At 42.0% G+C, this 20,669-nt stretch overlaps 1 protein-coding gene across 1 annotated transcript in view; it reads left to right on the top strand.

The window, feature by feature from the left end:
* LOC121193081 (receptor-type tyrosine-protein phosphatase N2-like) overlaps positions 1 to 20,669 on the top strand; it is a 158,119-nt gene that overhangs the window by 27,292 nt on the left and 110,158 nt on the right. Inside the window, exons 6-10 of the mRNA XM_041055206.1 lie at positions 2,301 to 2,691; positions 3,815 to 4,129; positions 4,819 to 4,859; positions 6,509 to 6,882; positions 13,991 to 14,077. Coding sequence (XP_040911140.1) covers positions 2,301 to 2,691; positions 3,815 to 4,129; positions 4,819 to 4,859; positions 6,509 to 6,882; positions 13,991 to 14,077 — 1,208 coding nt within the window. The remainder of the gene's footprint in view (positions 1 to 2,300; positions 2,692 to 3,814; positions 4,130 to 4,818; positions 4,860 to 6,508; positions 6,883 to 13,990; positions 14,078 to 20,669) is intronic.

The raw sequence follows: 20,669 nt of genomic DNA, 5'->3' as shown, positions 1-20,669 counted from the left end.
CTGTGCTGTACTTCCAGTCGCAGTTATTGTTGTGTTTCTGCAGTTTCACATACATAATAATCATGTAAACACAATGTAATTCAGCAGCAGCACAAACTACATCCTCCAAATGATGTTAAAGTTGAATCAGTGAGCCAGAGTTGGACAAGAGGAACACATGCTCTGTAATATGAAATGATCCCCATGTTAAATGAACAGTTAAACTGTGGTTAAACCAGGAGATTCTTTCATGTCATGAATTATTTTCCCATCCCAACTTGCAGTATCACATTAAACGTTGCTATTACGGCAGATAAAATATATTAAAAGACATATGTGTTCCTACCCTTTGTGCCAGTGATACCTTCCGTCTTCATAAACCTAGTGAGGAGTATAAACCCGTCACGTTTCTTGTTACCGGCTGCAAAAAACAAAATCTAATCCAGAATTTAATTTGTGTTGCAAAAAGTAAAATAATTGAATGTTGCTGAACTGCATTCCCTCCATTTCCTCTTGCTTCCTGTTTCATATTTGAAAGGGGGAAGAGCAGGTGGGACATTTGTTTTTACCCCATCATCTGCATGTCGCCCCACCCTCCACTCACAGCCACCTGCCTCTGTCAAAAAAAACAAAAAAGAGAAAGCACACACACATACACATGTAGTACACACACACTCAAACAAGTACCCCGGTCGTATGAAAACTCACACAAAGAAACAAACGCACACCTTCACAACGGGGGAGTCCAGTGTCATCCTTCGTTGTCACTCTGCTCTCGCTTCTCCGGTCCTAACTGATGACTTCTCCCAGCGTGACCGTTATGAGCGAAATAATACCAGCAGAAAGTTCAGCAGTTCACTGCTCTAATTAATAACTCTCCATGTGACTGGTTCCTCCGCCATGTCCGCGGAGGCCTTTCTCCTGCTGGGGGATTGTGCCAAAGACTCCCAGAGTAAGACGGCGTGGAGCCTGCAGGCGTCGCTCGGGGGCTCCAGGTCTTTTTCTGTCCGCGTTCTCGTGTTCGGTGGAAACGAAAAGCAACAGGAGGAGAACGGGTCCCGGAGGGGACGAGTGGACTAAACTGCATCAACTGTGTGACATAGATGAATAAAGATACCGGCAGTGACAAATGTCAGAAGGGGCCTCGCACATACAAGTCATACAACTGTGACAACTGTGAGGAACTTAACCGTTTATGTTGGTATTGTTATGATAATTTTACCGTTATTCAGGCTTGTGCCATTTCTGTGCTCCTAGGTGGGCGTTAATGGAGCTGGCAGTGACACTTAGCTTTTGTTGCAGCTGATGGATATGTTAATATGACTGCATAAATGGATTAATAACTTGTTTTTCAAAAATGGGCTTTATTTTCATGACAATAATTATATTGTGCAAACGTTTGGATGAAAGTCGGTAATATTAAAGCAAAATGTGGCTCCTGCATCGAAAAGCTCTCCCTAACCACCGCGGTAGCTGATTTTTGCCTCTAAATTTACATACAGCAACATGCATATACCTGTTTATCTTTTTTTAAAACTTTTTTTTTTTTTTTGCTGCGACGCATTCACGACTGTGTTTGATTTGCAGTGCTGTGGAAACGTGAATGAAATGTGCACTGGTTGACTGAAGCTGCTCAGGCAGGATGAGTGTGCAGCAACATGCTCTTTTACATTCACTTCACATGCATACGGCTGCGTACACTCACTCCTGGGCAGCGCAGCCACATCTCTGCTCATTATTTCAGGACATTGTTTCAGTTTTTAACAGTGGAAGAGCAGAGGGGACATTTTTCTGGATCCCAGCATCGGCATAAAAGTCATATTTGTTGTGCACACACACCTAGAAAGGGTTTTTTTTTCCACATATTACCTAATCATATTGTTTGAGCCAGTTTATGGTTTTATTAGACAGTGGACAGTAGAGAGATGACAGGAAATAAGGGGTGAGGGATGAAGAAAGACAAAGCAACAAAGGTGGTTAGGCTCGGGAGTTGTTGCTGTTCATAGTTCTCACAGTAAAAACCTTTGGTCACCAGGACACCTCATCAACACAGGATCAAAATTATAAAGATGAAAACTGCTCCTCTCTGCAGAAATTCCCACATTCCTCCCTCAAGGACACAACAACGCGTGGAGCTGCCCAGTTTGCAATATGAAATTCTTCTAGGCACTACAGAGAAGTTTAGATTTTAATATTGAAATATTACTCCCATGTGCATCACGTTCTCTGGAACCTTTTAGTGTTTTTTATATCCATACGGACCACTGTAGCTGATTTTAGTGTTTGTATTTGAATACTTGTGCTTTTCTTCATTCTTTCAGAGTGACCGTTTCCAGTCAGGCATCCCTGCAGAGTTCTATCGCTCCAAGGCCCAGACATCGGCTCAGAAGTCGTCTCCCTCCAGCTTCTCTCCTCTTTCATCTCTCCAGCCTCTTCAGAAGCAGAGACCTCTTGGCAAACAGCTCCTAGCCTCGCAGTCCGAGGTTGACCTTCTCCTGGACGCCCTGAGGCAGTATCTCTCTGGACGTCTGTCCCTGCATGGTGGGGCGGTGAGCCCCGAGGAGCACGAGGCCCCCTCGTCACGCCTGAGGCCCTTCTACGGCGACGGCATTGAAAATCCCGCCCTGAAAAAAGAGTCCTCGAAACCCAGGCTTCTGAAGATGGGAAGAACTCAAGGGGCTTCAGTGAAGGACCCGCTCACGTCTGTGGACGGTGCGTGTTTGATGCAACATGTTTATACGGAGACCTAAAGTGTCGTCAAGACATGTCTTTCACTTTCACACATGCAAACACATCTGTCACCTTTTAGCACTTTAACTATGTTTAAAAAGCACAGAGAGGATCTGATTCAACTCTCTGGTAATTTTCTTTTAATCATTATAATATCATAAACTATATTTTCCGACATGGACAACACAAGGCTGTTCATTTGATTTAAAACGCTGCTGTGCAGCTGCCTGAGACTTAGGTCACTGCTGTTATGTTTTAGAGGAGCAGAGTTAAGTGATCACATCTAAATGACTAAATGGTGCCTCAGTATAACTGTTCTAAGTGACTTGTACAACATCTGTGTTCTGATCTGCCACCTTTATGGTTAAGGTTGATTAGTTTTAGGCAATTAAAACATTTTTTTTTAAAGGAAGGGAAGGATTTAGTTCATGATTAAAAGAAACCACGCTGACTGACAGTAGCATTTTAACTTTCATGTGAGACAGTAACTGAAACGTGTACTTGCTTGAATTTGATTGGTCGACACATTATGTTTTCTTATGCTGTTGCATTTTATTACGGCAAAATTGAGCTTGCTTAAACATAAGGCTGCTTAGGATGCTCATTATTTGCATAATGGAAAACATAAACATAGGTTGCGGACAAAACTCACTGCCTCACTGCAAGGTCCATTTAGTCGCTGCTCTGTAGCTGCTGCTGGAAACGAGGCTCTTAGCGCGCTGAGAGTGAACCAGAACAGCGAAGACAGATGAACAATGAGCTGAAACTCGCTATGAAGCTCGGTAAAGCTGAGGGGAGCTGCAGATTCAGGTGATAATTCCTTCTAGTTTATCACATTCAGGCTCACACATGATTGTACCTTTGTCATTTGATACATTGCTACTGTAAAAAATATTGATTATATAAGTCTCATTTATGTAGAGACTGAAACCTTCAGAGCAGAAACAAAGTGGACCTGGTATTGAGATTTTTTTTCCAAGTTTCCAAGTAAACAAAGGTCATTTCAGGCATTTTATCATCCAGCCAGTGCTGCTGTTGGTTTCCTGGTAGACAGTCTCTGTCTGACTCTGTTATTTTACCTCCATCACATCCTTCTCTCTTCCAGAGAGGTTCATTGAGAACGTTTTGAAGAACGTTGGCAGGCAGCATGTGGACGTGGACAACCTGACCCCCCAGGACCTGGATCAGCTGTCTAGCCTGATAGCTGACGCTCTGCAGGTGGTCGACCAGGACCAAGGAATAAACAGGGGCCTGACTCGGGTTAGAACTGGACCAAGAGACCTGGAGGGAGAGCTGAAGAACGGGGAGGAGGAGGAAGAGGAGGATGCTGCCAGAAATGAGGAAGAGGAAAAGTTGTTGGAGAATGCTCCAACGCTGAAACCACAGGGGAGCACTCCCATCGTGCCGGCAGCACTTCAAGGTAATTTTTATAGTGATTCATTTTGTGTTTTTACACAATTAAAGTATTGAGCAAAAGCTGGATAGCAAGTCTATAGTACTTACATAATTGTGCAGGAGTTGGATTAAACAACAAAAAAGGAGCCACAAGAGTGCAACATAAAAATCAATGTGAAAATAAACAGGCATCCTGTTTAGCTCAGTATAAACACAGCCAGCTTTAATGGTTCAGGATCCACTGAGGCCACGGTGATGGAAAATGTTTGCAGTACAGGTGAAAGTGCCCAACAAATAGTTTAAAATATATAAAATAATGAAACGTATGGTAAAATATTATGGCCGAGCTTATTTAGGAACCTGCAGATTTGCTATTACTGCACATTTTCTGATGTTTTTTGTCAAATGTTACAGAGCCATGAATTTCTAATTTAACAAAAAAAAAAAAAATATGCCCTTGAAATTTGGAGACCCGCAACTGGCTTTTAGCTCTTTTTTACTCACAAGATGTTCCTGGCTGCTGCTGTGCTGTTTGATGAAAACATTTTTCTCTCTCATTCTGCTCCTCTCTCTGATGAACACTAAATGTATGAATACACCTGTTCTCTCTCTCTCTCTCTCTCTCTCTCTCTCTCTCTCTCTCTCTCTCTCTCTCTCTCTCTCTCCCTCCCTCTCTCCCTCTCTCTCCCTCTCTCTCCCTCTCTCTCCCAACAGAGCGCCACACAAATACCGGAGAGCAAAATGTGAAGGACACGGTAAGCTCTCAGTTTGTGGTAAGAAAAAAAAAAAGAAACTTAAATGTCAAAGTTATGACGTTATGAGCAATTAGGTAATATTCTGTACGAGGAAGGAAATGAACCCCACGCCCTGCAGCTTTCAGAAGAGCTTCAAATTGTGTTTGACATCAGCAGCTGCACAAAGGTGAAGCGACTGTCCTGAGAATTTATCAGGAACTCAATAATCTTGTGAGAGAGTGACTTAACAGGGAGGATATACATAGAAAGTAAATCAAGTCTAATTTTCAAAAACTTTTGGGACAGGTGTACAGGTGAGATATCTTTTTTTTTTTTAATTCTGGATGGCTGTTAAGCTTGTTGTCAAACTAAATCACTTATTAAGATCGTAATCTTCCACTATGGTTTTACAGGTTATTCTTCTACATGACAAACATTATTTCTACTCAGTCCATAATTATTATAGTTCTACTAAATAACTTTTGCACTCATCACCACTTTAGGAAGAAGTTGGCTGGTCCAACTAGAAAACTGCATACATGCATCATTTTTATTCATAAATGTCTCCTCATTACATTATAACCCTTCTACAAACTGTGGCTGGCTTCTCTATCTGTATTCCTTCAGTGTGACTGGCTGTGTTTTTTTTTTGTGCGTCTTCTCTCAGTGCTTAATTTTTTTACCTGTTTCTTTCTTTCTTTCTTTCTTGTGTCTGTTTGCCAAAAAGTCCCTCAAGACTTTTCCATCTTACTGGTCCCAAAAAACAAATTGATATTATAAAGAAAATTAAGATTTGTAAGCTCTCATAGTCAGAACTGTTGTAGTCAAAGTAAGTTTTTTGGCTCAGGTAATGTTGTCGAGATCCAAAAGATCCAAAAGCCAGCGATGCTTGACAAGATGAGCAATTACCTTGAAGCTAGCAGAGGAGGAATAATAGCATATTATAGTTCTGTTCAGTTTAAACTCTGACAGTTTGGCTGTTCTTTGATTTAAAGCCATTATTTCCTCACGCCTGTAGCTGTAGATCGTCAACACACTGACATCACCCACGGAAAAGACTCCCACCACTTCAGTTTCAGCTGTAAAGACAAAAGATCTTGATTGAACAATGTCTCATTACTCAAGTCTGAATTTATTATAGAGGTTTAGCTAATTATTAATAATTAAACTCACATCTAGAAGTTTTAAAAGGAAAAGAATATATATACATGATGCCAGTTATCCTTAGCTTTTTCAACTTTTTAAATACATTAATGGAAATTTTATGGCATTACTATTATTTTATTACACATTTTAGAACAACAAAAAGCGTTAAAATATAAATGTAAATATTAATAGTGAAAGCTTTCAATCCCCTGATTTGCTGACAAAATGTAACATGGGAAGAATATCTGGGGGAAGAACTGACCGTAGCTAAGCAAAGATTGTTTACATCATAAATGAATCTGTTCGGTTTAAAATGGATCTCTGAAGTTTACACTGAGAATTTTGTACATGACCAGAAAATAATGAGGTGACGTTTTTCTTTCATTAAAAAGACATTGCTGGCTTTTGAGATTTTACAGAACCAGGGTTTTTTTTTTTTTTTTTTTTGCACGTTTTAATTTCAGTTTTATTGACTGACCCTTATCATCTCACTCATCACACAGTATTTCTTTGACTTTTTTCAGGCTGAGAGTGGAAACCTCCTCACCAAACTTCTTGCCTACCTGGACAAAACTCCCTTCAACGGCTCTCCTTCGGCAAGAAACCTGAACGACGTCGCCATGGAGACAGCCAGAGGCCGGCAGGTGGGGCTGGAGAACGTCCAGAGTCGGACCAGCGAGGTGGGAGTGACGGTGCAGAAGAAGGACGCCACCCAGTCTGTGGAGGAGGTGTCGGAGGTGGAGGGCTGGATCAAGGAGGTGCCCCCCCCTCCCGCTTCACTTGTGTACGAGGAACCGCACAAGAAGACGATGCACATTCCCGAACTTCAACTCGACGTCAAGGACGGCAGGAAAAAGGCTGACGACGATGTCTTCGGCTACGTCATCACTGACACAGAGTGAGTACGAAGCTGCTGGAATAGAGGTGGTGCAGAGGTCAACACTTCTATGACACTGTCAAAAAATCCGATATTTTATTTTATCATACACATTTTTGATAAGGATCCTATAAATTTGGTTAATAAAAGATTGTGACAGAGATATGGACCGATCAGATCAGAACAACCCGAACCCTAAATTATGGCACATGTGTCTTTGGGATTTCTGTACTGCAATTTATGGTTGAATCAGCACATCTCTGAAACAGATTCAACTAAAACTGGAGCTTGTATCCTTCAGGAAGGTCGGATTTACTGCAGAGCTGCTGCATTAGTTTCAGCAAGGTCTCTTAACTCTGATAAGCTGGATATTAATATAGACTTGTAGAGTTATGGTGGGAAGGTGAGATTGAGTAAATGAATCAATAAGTAAAAACAAAGCCATCTTTTGTACCACTCATGGAGGCTACTTGAGAATTATGTTTCGTCCGGTGACATTTGTATCAGAGCTCAGAGCTGTGGTGGGTATGAAGGATGGAGTCAGTGGCCCGTCTGATGTGAATCTGGGGACAAAGCTTCCCTCGGCATAAAAGTATAAACGCCACACTCAAGGAAATACCAGGAAGGTGACAGTTTTCTTATCGGTTGTTGCAAAAGCTGAGAACTAAACTAAAAAGTGTTGACGTATCAGTTTTGCTGCTGCTGCGTTGTTTTTCTTTGGGCAAGACGTTCTGCATTTCCCTCCGTCTTTGTTTTGAACCACCCACAGTAACGACCCGTGTTTTGCTCTCACAGTAATGGAGGCAGGAAATGGGTTTTCCCTGTAAATACAAATCCTCCATTTCTTCAAATCTAGTTTCTCGTACATCATGAAACAGGTGAACCTGGCTTTCATCCTGAGGAAGTTGATTAAATATTACCCAGGATGCAACGAGAGGGCACTGCAGGTCATCTCATTCTGTCGTTCTTATTCACACGAAGGGCAGATTTATTTTCTCTGATTTTCCTCTGTGATGTTGTTGAGGTCGCACATAAAGGCTTCAGTGTGTTGAATGATGGGAAGTTGTTCTCCAGCCCAGTGTGTTGGTGTGAGTCATTGTGCCGTGAAGCTCGTGTACATTGCTGAAACGTCTGCCCTGCAGGTCGTCATGGTATAGACCAGGGGCGTCCAAACTGTCCCACAAAGAGCCGTGTGGCGGCAGGTTTTTGTTCCAGCCAAGCAGCAGCACAGCAGACAGCTGATTGGTCAAACTGTGTGCTCTTCATTGGCTGGAACAAAAACCTGCAGCCACACGGCCCTTTGTGGGACAGTTTGGACACAACTGAAGAAAACTGAAAGTAAACGGAAAACTAAATTTCTTCTCTCAGAAGCTTTTTCAGTGAATCAGGACGAATCGTTCCTCGTTACCCGACACCATCAGTACATCACAGCTATACTTGAATTCTAATCAAACAGATGTCAGTACATTAAACATAAGCATGAACATAAAGCTTTTATGTAGAAGAGATGTTTCTTCTGCCTTCGGGAGATAATAAATATCTCGTGTTAATAAAAGCTGATAATTTCCAGATAATTAAAAGTGCTCAGATTAAGAAGAAATTCAAATTTATCGTTGAGTGTGCATTTTTGTGGCTTCGTCTGTTGTATGTCTGTGTTGATGGCAATTTTTGTTTTTTTTCAGCAAAGGTTTTTGGTGCAACACAGTTTGAATGAAAACATAACAGAAGCTCAGTGATTTAATAATGTGCTGCACTGGTTTGATGCCATAATTCCTGAGCTCTTTCCTGATAACAGTCACATATCAATCATAGACTCCACGAGTATCTTTCACCAGATTCATTGTTTTATAATTTTCTGCATGGAAATTGTTTGTCAGAAGAAGAAAAACAACACACTAGCCTGGCACCAGCACACTGACCTTCACGTTCCCTCCTCCAGTAGAGTTCAGAGACTTGCAGAATTAATGCTAAGGCACAGTGAAGCTGTGGTGGCCTGGCACCTTGCTATTTTATGTTTTTTTTGCCCTTTAATTTGTCACCCTTCTGTGTATATGTATGTACAGAGTGATTTTAGAAAGTATCTGCTCCTCATCGCCTGTGTGATACCGTCCCTGCAGCGCGGCGTGGTGGTGGCAGGATTGTGCTGATGAATGCAGCCAACATTTTTTTAAAAATATGTTGTTAAAAATTGTTCCATGGAAAAGCTGGTTCCACCGTGAAGCATTATAAAAGGCAGGTTTTCGTGTGTCAGCAGAAGTTTTACTTTGACAGGAAGTAAAACGGCAATTCTGACCGACACAAATACATCGAGGTACAGCTCCTGTAGCTTCGTCTAACAGGCTCAGAGGAGGCGTCGCTCTGATCACAGGTGAACTGGGAGGTTTAAGGTGTCCGCAGTCACTTCTGCACTGCAGATTTCCGTCTTGAAATCTCGCCGAACTTCAAAAGAACACCAAAGATGTCCTTGACGGTTTCGCATGGCGTCAAACCTCTCCTCGAGAGAGCGCAGCATCAACCACAACATGAAAAAAAAAAAAAGCTTCTTCAAGACTTTGTAACCAGAAAGAAGAAGACTCTTCATCGGCCCCATAAAAGAAGCTCCTCTGTGCAAAGCTTCTTTTTCTCTGGAGTACTCTCATTATCCACATCTTTTGGTTTTGTTTGAGCGATGACGAAACCTAAAACCTTTTACTGTGTTAAAAACACGATGACAGGCTGGTTTACGGCCTGATGGAGAGTTTGCTTACCCCTTTGACCTGGTTGAATGGTACTGACCTCGACGACAGACCTGTGACATTTCAACAAAAGCCTGGATTAATATGAACTGTCTCCATCTCTGATTTGTGCTGCCTGGTTCCAGACAACTGAACTCTCAGTGGCATACTCTCCCCAGTGTCACTGTTTAACTAATATTTCAAAAATACGAAACTACCAGTATTTAAGATATGAAGTATTTAGGATTTTTTTTTTAATTGCTTGTAGAAGAGTGAAGTAACCTCGCTTCAATAAGTGTAAAAACCAAGCCCTGGTACAGGACTACAGGTGTAACAAGACAGATTCGATGCAAAGCTGTGGCGTTTTGGTTCTGTGGCAGAGGTGAAGGCTGATAACAGGAGCCCACCAGCAGTTTGAGTGTATCACCTCCTCCTGTGGCCTGGAGAGAGGAGGAAGAAGACGGGGTGATTCATCACCGCTGGAGGAAAACACCTGCTCCCCAACACACACTCACATATGGGCATTCAGGCACAACATTTTGTTTTCCTTTTTTTTTTTTTTGTTGGCCACTCTTTAACCCTTCAACCTATAAATGCTTTCTCTCCCACACACCCGCAGTGAATCATGATGCAAGTTACAAAATCTCAAAAATCCCAACAGCTAAACTACACTCAGTTTTTAATGGATTTCACTCCCTAATTAGCTTAATTGTTTTTTCAAAAGTGAATAATAATCAATAATTATATAATTTTTCTTACCTTCCCCTGAACCTTTTGTTTCACAATTTTATGGTCAATGCTCTGTACCAGTAATTAGTTTGACAGGCATAGAGATCCTCCTTTGATTAACTGCTAAACAGTCTGTCTACATGCACAACATATATTTAATGACTGGATATAGTAAATAAATGTACCTTTAGTTAACGTACAACAGGAAGACCTTTTATGTGGTTTTATTTTTATAATGTTGATTTTAAATAAGCAGAATCTGACAGGTTGCATTCTCTCCATTAGATTTAGGTATGCCAGCCTTTTTTTTTTTTTTTTTTTTTTTTAAACCAGCAGCCGCTTCTCTTTCTTCACCCACATGCATTTTCCGAGGTGTCTCACTGTGGAACAATCGGTGGAGAAGCCCTCAGGGCAGTGGATGTCTTTGATGTTGGAAGAAGTGGTCCGTCTTTTGTTCACTGAAACCTCTGGCTTTCCTATTACTGCATCCAACAATCCTCACCACAGGCTCCCAAAGAACAGGAATCAGTTTCATGTTTGACAGTCTGCAGTAACTGTCCCAGTGTCTTAGCTTATGTTACAGCTTCCCCCTTTTTTTTTTTTTACTCTTCCTTCCTCCAAAGATGAGCACAGGTGCAGGATGAATTTGTATGACAAAGTTGAGCTGTGTGAAAGCAACGCACATATTTATTTGTAGTTTGTTGGAAGGTTCCCGCTCATTACCTTTGGTCCAATGTTGTTTTCGACTGTTGCTTCACATTGTGTGAAAGACTGGACAGTAGATGCTTTCGTTTCGTCAGTAGCTGTGCTTGTAGTGAGAATGTGGTTGAGCTGAATGATACAGAATGTAGGATGAAATTCATCAAAAGCTGCCGTCTGCATGAGGAGAAGTCCTGCTGCTACAGGCTGTCGTATCTGAGAGGGATCACAAGCCGGCGTACTGTATGCTGCAGCGCTAATGTAAAAGCTGCTGTGAGGTCCGCAGCGCAGCTATCAGCCCTCAGGATCGGGCCTGCAGGCAGGCAGAGCGATCACTGGTGTCAGATCTGAAGCAGCTGCTCTGCACTGTGGAGGGCTGACTCATACTGTGGGCTGTTGAGGGTGCTGTCTGCTGCCGAGGCTGAGGAGGTGGGAGAAAAATCACTGGCTGTCACTGACTTTTCAGACATCGACAATCCAGTTTCTTATTAACCATGATTCAACCAGAGTCAGCCACATTCTCTTATTATGAGAAAAGCAGTGGAAGGTTTTACATTCAGTGGTCACCTCTTTGTAGAAGGGATCATTGTTACTGGCTGTGTCGACCTTTCTCATGTAAGAGTTTTATAAATGTACAGGGACTGCGTGGGAAATTCAAATGCAATCAACGGGATCAACACACATGTTCTGTGTGCCATGTAAACATGGATGTCACCAAATCAACCAGGACTGAAATGTTTAGCTGATGAATTAGAAGAGGACGAGAAAGATTTGAAAGAAGAGGTGTTCAGTGTCAGTTAATCCAAATTCTTACAACGTTAAGGCTTTTGACCAAATCTGTGATGGTTAGCGCCAAAGATGGTAATGCTAATTCTGATTATTAAGTATGTATAAGAGAGCGATTTGCAGCAATGTGCAGAAAGTCTCTTTACGTTTTCGTACCCATCTTCACCAAAGATGGCGCCTGGTGTCAGGAGGCCTCTCCTTCCTGCTTCTGAATTCAGCAGAGGGAGCTGAGGGGAGGTCAGACGAGTCCACAACAGATAGGAAGCAATTAGCTTGGAGTTTGGATATTGAGCTTTAATCATGGGCTTCCAGCACACACACACACACACACACACACACACACACACACACACACCCACACCCATCTTGCTGTGCATGTATCAAGGTTCTTTTAATTCACTGCTTAATTTGTTATTCCTGAGACTTTAGTGAGTTTTGAAACTGAGGTTTTCCTGTACATGAATACTGACAGTAAAATGCACTGAGGTATCCAAAGTAAAAGACCTGATATTTAAGAAGTTGGATGTGTAGGAAATGATGTAAGGAAAGGTATGGAGGACACAAAGAAAGGAGAAAAGAAAGAAGTAAAAAAAAAGGAAGTATATGTAAGGAAAGTAGAAAGAAAGAAAGATGGAGGGAAGGAGGAAAAAGAAAAAGTGCCTCACAAGATGTGGTCGTGGGGGTTTGTGGTTTATCACAAAGCGACTTAAGGAATATGACAAGAGATGCCACACATCCCAGTCTCCCAGAAATTAAGTTCATGTACCACTAATTTCTAACAGAAATATTTAATCAACACACAAAAATCATAAAATATCTGGCAAGTTCTAAATGTTGAAACTGATCATATCAGTAAAATGCTGATGTGTATTTCATTTGTGTCCCAACAGTATTCACTCGTAGGAACCAAAGCATTATTAGACTTTGTGATGGTTGTGTTTAAGCGCACTCAGCACTTGGTTAAGGTTGAAAAGTTTCCTTATTATGTTGATTTAAAGTAAAAACATGATCCTGGTGGGATTATGTTTCTCTGCAGTATATAAATGTAGTAATTTAGGACGGTAAGGTGGAGGACAGTAAGTACAGGTCTTGAGTTAAAGTAAAGTTTTTTTCTCCTCTTCTCAGCCTTCCTCAAAATCCTCAAATAGCTTGGAGTTGTGTTCTACTACATTTCAAACAATTTGAGCCGACACAAGCAGAAATAATTTCCTGTGTCTGTCCAGAAACCTGGACGTACTGTCGACCAGGACAGGACTCGCAGTGAAGTGGTTTTCTCTTTGTTTAGTTCCGGGCGGCCCAGATCTACAAACACACCAGAGGTCGTTCTCATTGTGGAAAACTGCCAAAGTCATTTCATTTGTTAAATGACTGCACAGAGTTGGTGTTTAGGCTCTGACCTTGTCACTTCCTGCCAGCACACATTTAAGAGCTTAAAATGAGGGAGCAGGGAGTGATGATAACAAGCTTTCTGTCCACGACCTTCCTCACCTCTTCAGCATTCACCTCGCCACCAAACGCCACTTCCCACCTCTCTACCTCTCACCTATCTGACCTCACCTGGGAGCTTTTGTGAAAAGCCCGGAGAGTTTAGTTTTCTTTTTTTTTTCTGGTCTCTCTTTTGGTCTTTTATTTCATTCTTTTCCAGACTTTTAACCTCTTGTCTTCTGTCTTAGTTCCGTTCATGTGTTTGGCATTAGCCGGAGGTGTGCAGAAATATTGTGTATCTTTTCAGATTTCTCTTCTTGATGAGTTTTGGTCACATCAATGGAAGAAAAACGATTTTTCCTCATCATTTCAATGTGCTTCGTGCGCTTTAAAGCTTAATCAGCAGAGAAAAATTACCTCCTATTTAGATATATTATGGACAATCAAATGAAAAGAGAAATATTTGTCAGAAAGTTTAAAGCAGCTATGTGTTTGTGACATTTTCCTTTTCAGTGTTTGACGACAGATTTTGGGGGAATCTGTCCTCTTGTGTTAGTGCTTTGAAAACCATGTGCTTACATATTATACTATCCACACCATCTACCAGAGGTGAATTTGGCTGCACTAGTATTGCATGTAGTTGTACATATGATACATTAATACAATGTGATTTTTGATAACTGTGATTTCTGTCTCACTCTTTGGGTAGAGTTTCATTTAATGACTGTTCTTGTTTTCCCTCCTATTTTTCCTTCCCTCCTCGTCACCGTCATCAGTGGGCTCCAGACCGACGAGGGCCTCCACCTGATGGAGCTCCTGGCTCGCAGGGCCAAAATCCAGATGACTGACTTCGCTGAGCTCTCGTACGTATAGCTGCTTTTTATCTGTCAGTCACACTCCAGCGGGAAAAACACACAGCGCTCGCTCCTTCCTGCTGTGCTAATGCTGTTTGCTCTCATAGACTGTGCAGTCTGGACTGAAAATCACCATCTAACCTGAAGCTAATGTTTTTTCCACCCGAGTTTCAAACCATTCATTTGTCCAACTGTGCGGTGGAGTATCATTAAAACCGCAAACCTTTTAACCATTTGCTGCTGCTCTGAATAATCTATTGCTATTGAGAAATGTTGATCTGGCTGCACCTGCTCCGGTTAGAAATGCCAATAAATAAAATCTGTTCAAAATGGAGCCAGAACACTGCAAGTGACAAATTTCACACCACGCATGTATTTTCACAAGCATAAACCCAGCAGGACGAGTGGAGCATTTCCTTATTCAAATGAATGGCAGCCTTTCACACGTTCACCCACAGACAACCTATGCTGCAGACCCTTTGTATTTGTATATTGTTTCAGTCTAATGAATCTTTTTAAACAATCACGAGCACAGCAAGGAAATTCAGGAACTCCACTAAGTCTAAATTTGTTATAATAATAATAATAGAAAATAGCAAGAACATTTCCAGAACTGTGTCAAAAGGCACCGATAGACAAAGGAAAGAGGAAAAGTTTGTTCAGGTCACTTGTTTAGTCTGTGGAATGGAGACGAGTCCTCAGAGTGAGTGGACCAGGGCTGGGTCAGCACAGTGCATGGTAAACCAGCACACACACACACAGTCAAAGCACCAGTGTTACGTAGCTAAAAATAAAAGTGTTTTAATGCTTAAAATGCCCTTCTGAAACTCTCTTTGCCCTGTAATGTAACAGTGCCTCTGGACATGTAGTCCTGCCAACTGTCAGGCGGCCAAGCGGTTAAATTAGATCAAGAATTACATCTGGAAAAAAAAGCCTTCAAATTCTTCACTTTAATATTTCGAAATCACAAACGACTCTCTCTTCAGACCAGAAATACTGTAGGACCAGAGGTCTGTGGATGACTCATCGTCAGCGCCGTAGTGTACTTTACGTTCCCGACAACAACCGTTTTCTACCTGTAGGCTCGAGTGGGCGGCAATTTTCTCAAAGGGCGAGCATCGCATACTGAAACTCTTCAGATATTCCCCGTAGAAGATGAGCAGTGTCGGCTCATCTACAGTTACCCCCCAGCACGTCAGATCCGAGAGGGCAAACTGGTGGGATCAAAACACAGAGATTTTCCAGTGGCACAAGGCGTTAAAATCAGAAGTGGGAAAAGGAAGAGAAAGCGTTGCCCTTACAGAGTCGGAATCCAAGGACGTCGCCTTATTTTCATTCTGTCAACATTTTTTCCTGCTCTGGGGGGGAAGAAGGCAATGAGAGCTGCTTGTCCGCGTTATTGACATGTTGGAGTCGAGCCGCAGCTGACTGCAATCATTTATTAATGAGACTGAACTCTGTCTGAACCCCCCCCTCTCTTTCTTTTGCTCAGTCTCTGTTGTTATCTATTTCTCTCTGTCTTTGCCTCCATCTGTTTCTCAGTTTCTCCTTCGTCTTTTCTCTTCAATCTGCTTCTCTCTTAGTTTGTCTCAATCTATTTCCATCTTCTCTCTCTCTCTCTCCCTCCCTCCCTCCCTCCCTCTGTCACATTCAATCTCCCCCTCCCTTTCTCCCGTGTAGATTCGTTGCTATATTTTACCCCCACAGGTGACTTTGCAGTGGGTTGTGAACATTTTCAATGCGGTGAGCTGTAATAGCAAAACAAGTGCTACTGCAGTGGTTTGCAATTGAACACACTTCTTGGGATTATAGTCATTAAGCAGAAGGTATATACTGGGCTGTATGTGCAAATAAGAGTGTGTGTGTGTGTGTGTGTGTGTGTGTGTGTGTGTGTGTGTGTGTGTGTGTGTGTGTGTGTGTGTGTGTGTGTGTGTGTGTGTGTGTGTGTGTGTGTGTGTGTGTGTGTGTGTGTGTGTGTGTGTGTGTGTTTCCGTGCAGACCTCTTTGTCGCAGCGAGGAACAGGACAGAACAGGAGCTCAGAGGTGAACTGCGAGGTTTATTTTCACCTGCGTCTTAGTCGAGCTTTGACGATCCCCTCCATCAGTCTTGATAATGCTGCACATCAGCGAGTAAATTGCTGAGATCTGAACAAGGGACAGTTGCCGTTATTCTCATAACCTATAACTTATAACAAAGAGTTTATCCAGATTATCTAACCAACTATTTGGAGGTTAACCTGAAAGTGAGCATGCCTGAAAAGTTGATAATATTCCTTGATGGCACGGGAAAACTTTTGCATTTGCATCATGTTGAAGTGGATCCAGGTCTGTAAACTGTGGTCTGTGTTTACTACGGGCAGTTTGGGTCCGAATTTTACCGTTAACCTTTGACGTCGCCTTTTTCCCAGATCTCATCAAATGAGTTGGTGAGTGTTAGGGAAGTTAAACCATTCGCTTCCAACACTGAAGTCGTTGACTGCATGTCAGCGCCCATGTATCTCACACACAAACACACACCACCCCAACCTATAATGCGAGTCTTCACAGCACCTCTAAATTGCCAGGAAGCCAATCAAACCCATGAAATAGAACATCACAACCTGTTGCTCTGTCTTCCTCCTGCAGCTGTTTTGGTTTCCTATAAACGATCCACTGAACTGTTGTGTGAGTGTGTGTGTGTGTGTGTGTGAGTGTGAGTGTGAGAGAGTGTTGTTTTAAATTATCTTCCTTTTTCCAATTACTTTCCTCCTCGGCTGACACTGTGACCGTTGTTATGCACCCGTTCGTCGAAGCACAAGCACCTTTTCCCTCAAATGGCAACAGCAGTGCGTATTCCAAAGACCAAAACTGGTGCTTGGATAACGCATCAGTTCACAGTGACTAATAATAATAATAATAATAATAATAACTTTATTTGTATAGTACTGTTCATGCAGCAAGTGCAACTCAAAGTGCTTTATATCAATAAAGTTTGACCGAACCACTGATATATTCTGATTCTAAACCAGTGGAAAAAGGTCACAGTGAAAAATATCTCACACTTTAAGTGCCCAGTTTCTGAGTGTAGTGCACACTGGCCACCATAGTTCCACAATGCAACACTTACCAGAAAAAATACTCTTTCTTGTAATTAAAAGTTTTCAAATGTCAGCATTAACACACAGTGTACACAGATCTCTGTAGTATTATACAGATCAGTTATGAAGCTGTGATTATTGTCTTCTGTGGAAAATCATTTTGGATTATTTATCTCTTATCTCGTTTGTACAGCATATTTTTATGGTATTATCGAGTATTGATTTTTCAGTGACAGTCACTTGGTGTTTCCCACTGTTGCGTGTGTCCTCAGAGAGGTGATGTGGCTCTGCAGCGGCTGGTCGAAACTTTTTAATCTGTTAAACGGAGAGAAACCCTGGCAGTGCATTGATTTAACTTGAATTCTAACTAACTCTAACACTAATTCAGTTAAGGAACGTGCGTCTGTACATTTGTGTACTGAGGTTTTCATGCAGTAAACTAAGCAACTTCTAAACTGAATTGAACTTCAAGTGAAGTAAGTGAGAGGGGGGATAAAAAAGGATTCATGTGTACGTTCATGTATATGTGAATGTGGGGATTGGGTGGCTTGGAGTCGTATGATTCACACACACACACACACACACACACTCACATACATACCGTCACACACACACACTCTCTCTCTCTCTCTCTCTCTCTCTCTCTCTCTCTCTCTCTCTCTCTCTCTCTCTCTCTCTCTCTCTCTCTCCGCCCCCGCCACCAGGCCTCGTTGTTCTGGCGGCACCTCGCCGTGCTGCTCGGCTGCTGTATTGAGTCCCTGGGTGGCCCGTACTGTTCTCCTGTTCTAATGCACCTTTTGTCTTTGTTCTCCCATTCTGGGAATGACAGGAGGGAGCTATACAGTGGGGAGAGTGATGGATTGGAGGCACAGAAAGCAAGAGAGTGACAGAGAGAGAGATATAGATACAGGGAGCGGGAGAAAGCTGGGGGTCTCCTTTGTTGCGAGCGCAGTGAAAGCCCAGCAGGGGGAGCCGCCTTGACAATTTGTCAGAGGCGCCACGCTTATTTTCCAGGGCTGCCGACTCCTCACCGCTGTGGCCATGGCAGTCACCTTCACCAGAATAAGTAAGGCCTGAGACAAAGGCTTTAGATTGACTCTGGGGCTGCCAACACTCCTGATTTACCCATCCTGCCTCTGGTCTTCACCGCCCTGCTCCTCTCACACACAGCTGGTTTCTAGAGCTTTCTTCTTTCCTCGTTTTATCTCTCAAAATCCAGTTTGCCCCTAATATTTCCCACTATTTAAATTTACAGTTAGAAAGTGATAATCACTGAACAGTCACTGAACTTCTGCCTCTTTTTTTCTTTTTAAATAAAATCACAATTGCAGAAGAGACTAAATGATAAAGGGTTAAAAGCATCTTTTTTGTGATACAGGTTAGACTTTTAATTAACTTATAATGAGAACATTTTTCTTTACTGTGAAATACACTGTTGTTCTGCCTTGATTAGCTGCTAAAGGGATTTATTTAGAGTAATCACAGTGCTGAAAAGCCTGCACTTATGAAATGTTGTGAATATGTGATAGACTTCAGGTTGAGAGAGAACAGCACTGAGAAGTATTTTGAAGTATTTTGTTGCTTAGCTGCAAAGAGCTTAGTTTCACGTCCATTAAAATAGCTCAGGAAACGTGTGCTGTAATGTTTGGTAACTCTTTATTCACTAACACAAAACTCTCCAGAAACCGTTAGCAGCAAACAAATGGCTCTTTAAAAGCATATTGCATTTATGTGTCAGGTATCTTCTTCACTGATTACCTGATTTGCCTTTATCAGTCTGAAGGACAGAGTAAGGCCCCATGTTTCACAGCACTGCTCAGAAAGCCTGTATCATCTGCAGCAGCAGATCACGTCAGTCATACAACAGAGGTCAACCTCTTCCCATCAAATCCACAGTCTCAAGGCCCCAGTGACAAAGACATTTAAAGTCCTTGTCCCCAAAACAATCTGGAAAACTGAGTAAATTCAAAAATGCACATTTTCCCCACATATCCTAATGCAATGCAGATAATTGTTTTGATGTGACCAAATAAATATATATATATATACTTAAAAAAAACTATTTCTTTAATAGAGATTAGCTTACTAAAAACTGCTGACTGCAAAGTCTATGGATTGTTTCCAGTCAGAGACTTTCCTGTTGAATTTGTCAAATGTTTCGGATGAACTGGTCTTTAAGATTTAAGAGGTTTTATTGACTGTAACCGAGCTGAAAGTAGTGTATAAAGTCATAGCTGTATATATGTGCCCCTCCCTCTTTTATCCTGCTTCTCAGCCGCTGTGCAAACTCCCCTTCATCCATTTGCCAGGCAGCAGCACTGCGGGCACCTCAACCTCACACCTCACACAGTAGCAGCAGATTAGCATATTACAACAAGCAAAATGTCTCTGAACAAAGTAGTTAGCGCCCTGTGCAACCTCAGCCACTGAAAAGACAACAAAACTTCCCTTTCCTAGCAGTTTCCTCTCGGGGCTGAAGCCAGAGAGCAGCGGCAGGTCAGTGAGCCTGCAGCAAAACTTCCACACTGGCAACATATGAATCATAAAAGTGAGCCTACACAGTGTGCCAGGACACAAAACAAACCTGGAGGATGACTCACACCCTTACGTTTCATTTGGAACAATTCAATACTGATTAGATAATACTGATGGTGAGCGCTTTCAGCAGAACGGCCTTGGAAATGTTTTTAGCAGCCGCCGCGGCCTGATAGTGGTTGAGGGCGAAGCGGCGGGCGGGAGGGAAGCGTTGATGTGGGTGGCTTCGCAGAGCCTTTGACTGTAGCTGGCCGACAAATAATGGCTGTTGTGTAACCGTCACTGAGTGTAGACTGGAGGTTTTTTTTTTTTTTTTTTTTTTTTTTTTGTGATACAGGAGGGTCGAGGTGATGTAATGTCTGTGTCTGATCTGAAGGGTCATATCAAAGAGCTGCCACTAGGAGGAGAGAGTGGGCCTAAACTGGCTGGATGTGAGGATGAGGAGGATGATGGGCCAGATGTAGACAGATATGGCCAACGGTGTGAACACCGAGCAAAAAAAAACATCTTAATCGGCCATTTAGTCCCAGTTATGAGTCTGAAATGTTTTATTCTCTTGAAACAACTGAACAAAATTTCATTTTGGTATAAAGCACAACTGATATATGCAGTTTTTTTGGTTCTCCAATCAGCTGCTGTTGAGTAAAAACTTCACCAAGTCCCAGTTTTTAGTCCTAAAAGACTATTTTTGGTGCAAATCACCTTTTTTCAAGATTCAAGCAAGATTAAATAAAAAGCTTGCATCAGGAAAAAAAACCTGTCCTAAAACCTACAAGAAACATGGAACAAATAGATTTGCAAGGAGAGCAACTGACTTTTTCACTAATTTTTTTTTAGAAAATTAGATTTCTAAACTTCATCTGGATGAGGTGGAACAGAGAAGCGGTGAAGGAAATGTTTTCTCAAGTTCAATTTACTGAAGGTTTGAGGTTCTAAATATTTATTATAGAGCTTTTGAGGTTCTCTCTCCCTCTAGAGATTCTTCTCAA

Source organism: Toxotes jaculatrix, chromosome 14 (genome assembly GCF_017976425.1).
Source record: "Toxotes jaculatrix isolate fToxJac2 chromosome 14, fToxJac2.pri, whole genome shotgun sequence".
Lineage (NCBI taxonomy): Eukaryota > Metazoa > Chordata > Actinopteri > Toxotidae > Toxotes > Toxotes jaculatrix.
This window is presented reverse-complemented; position numbering and strand designations above follow the sequence as displayed.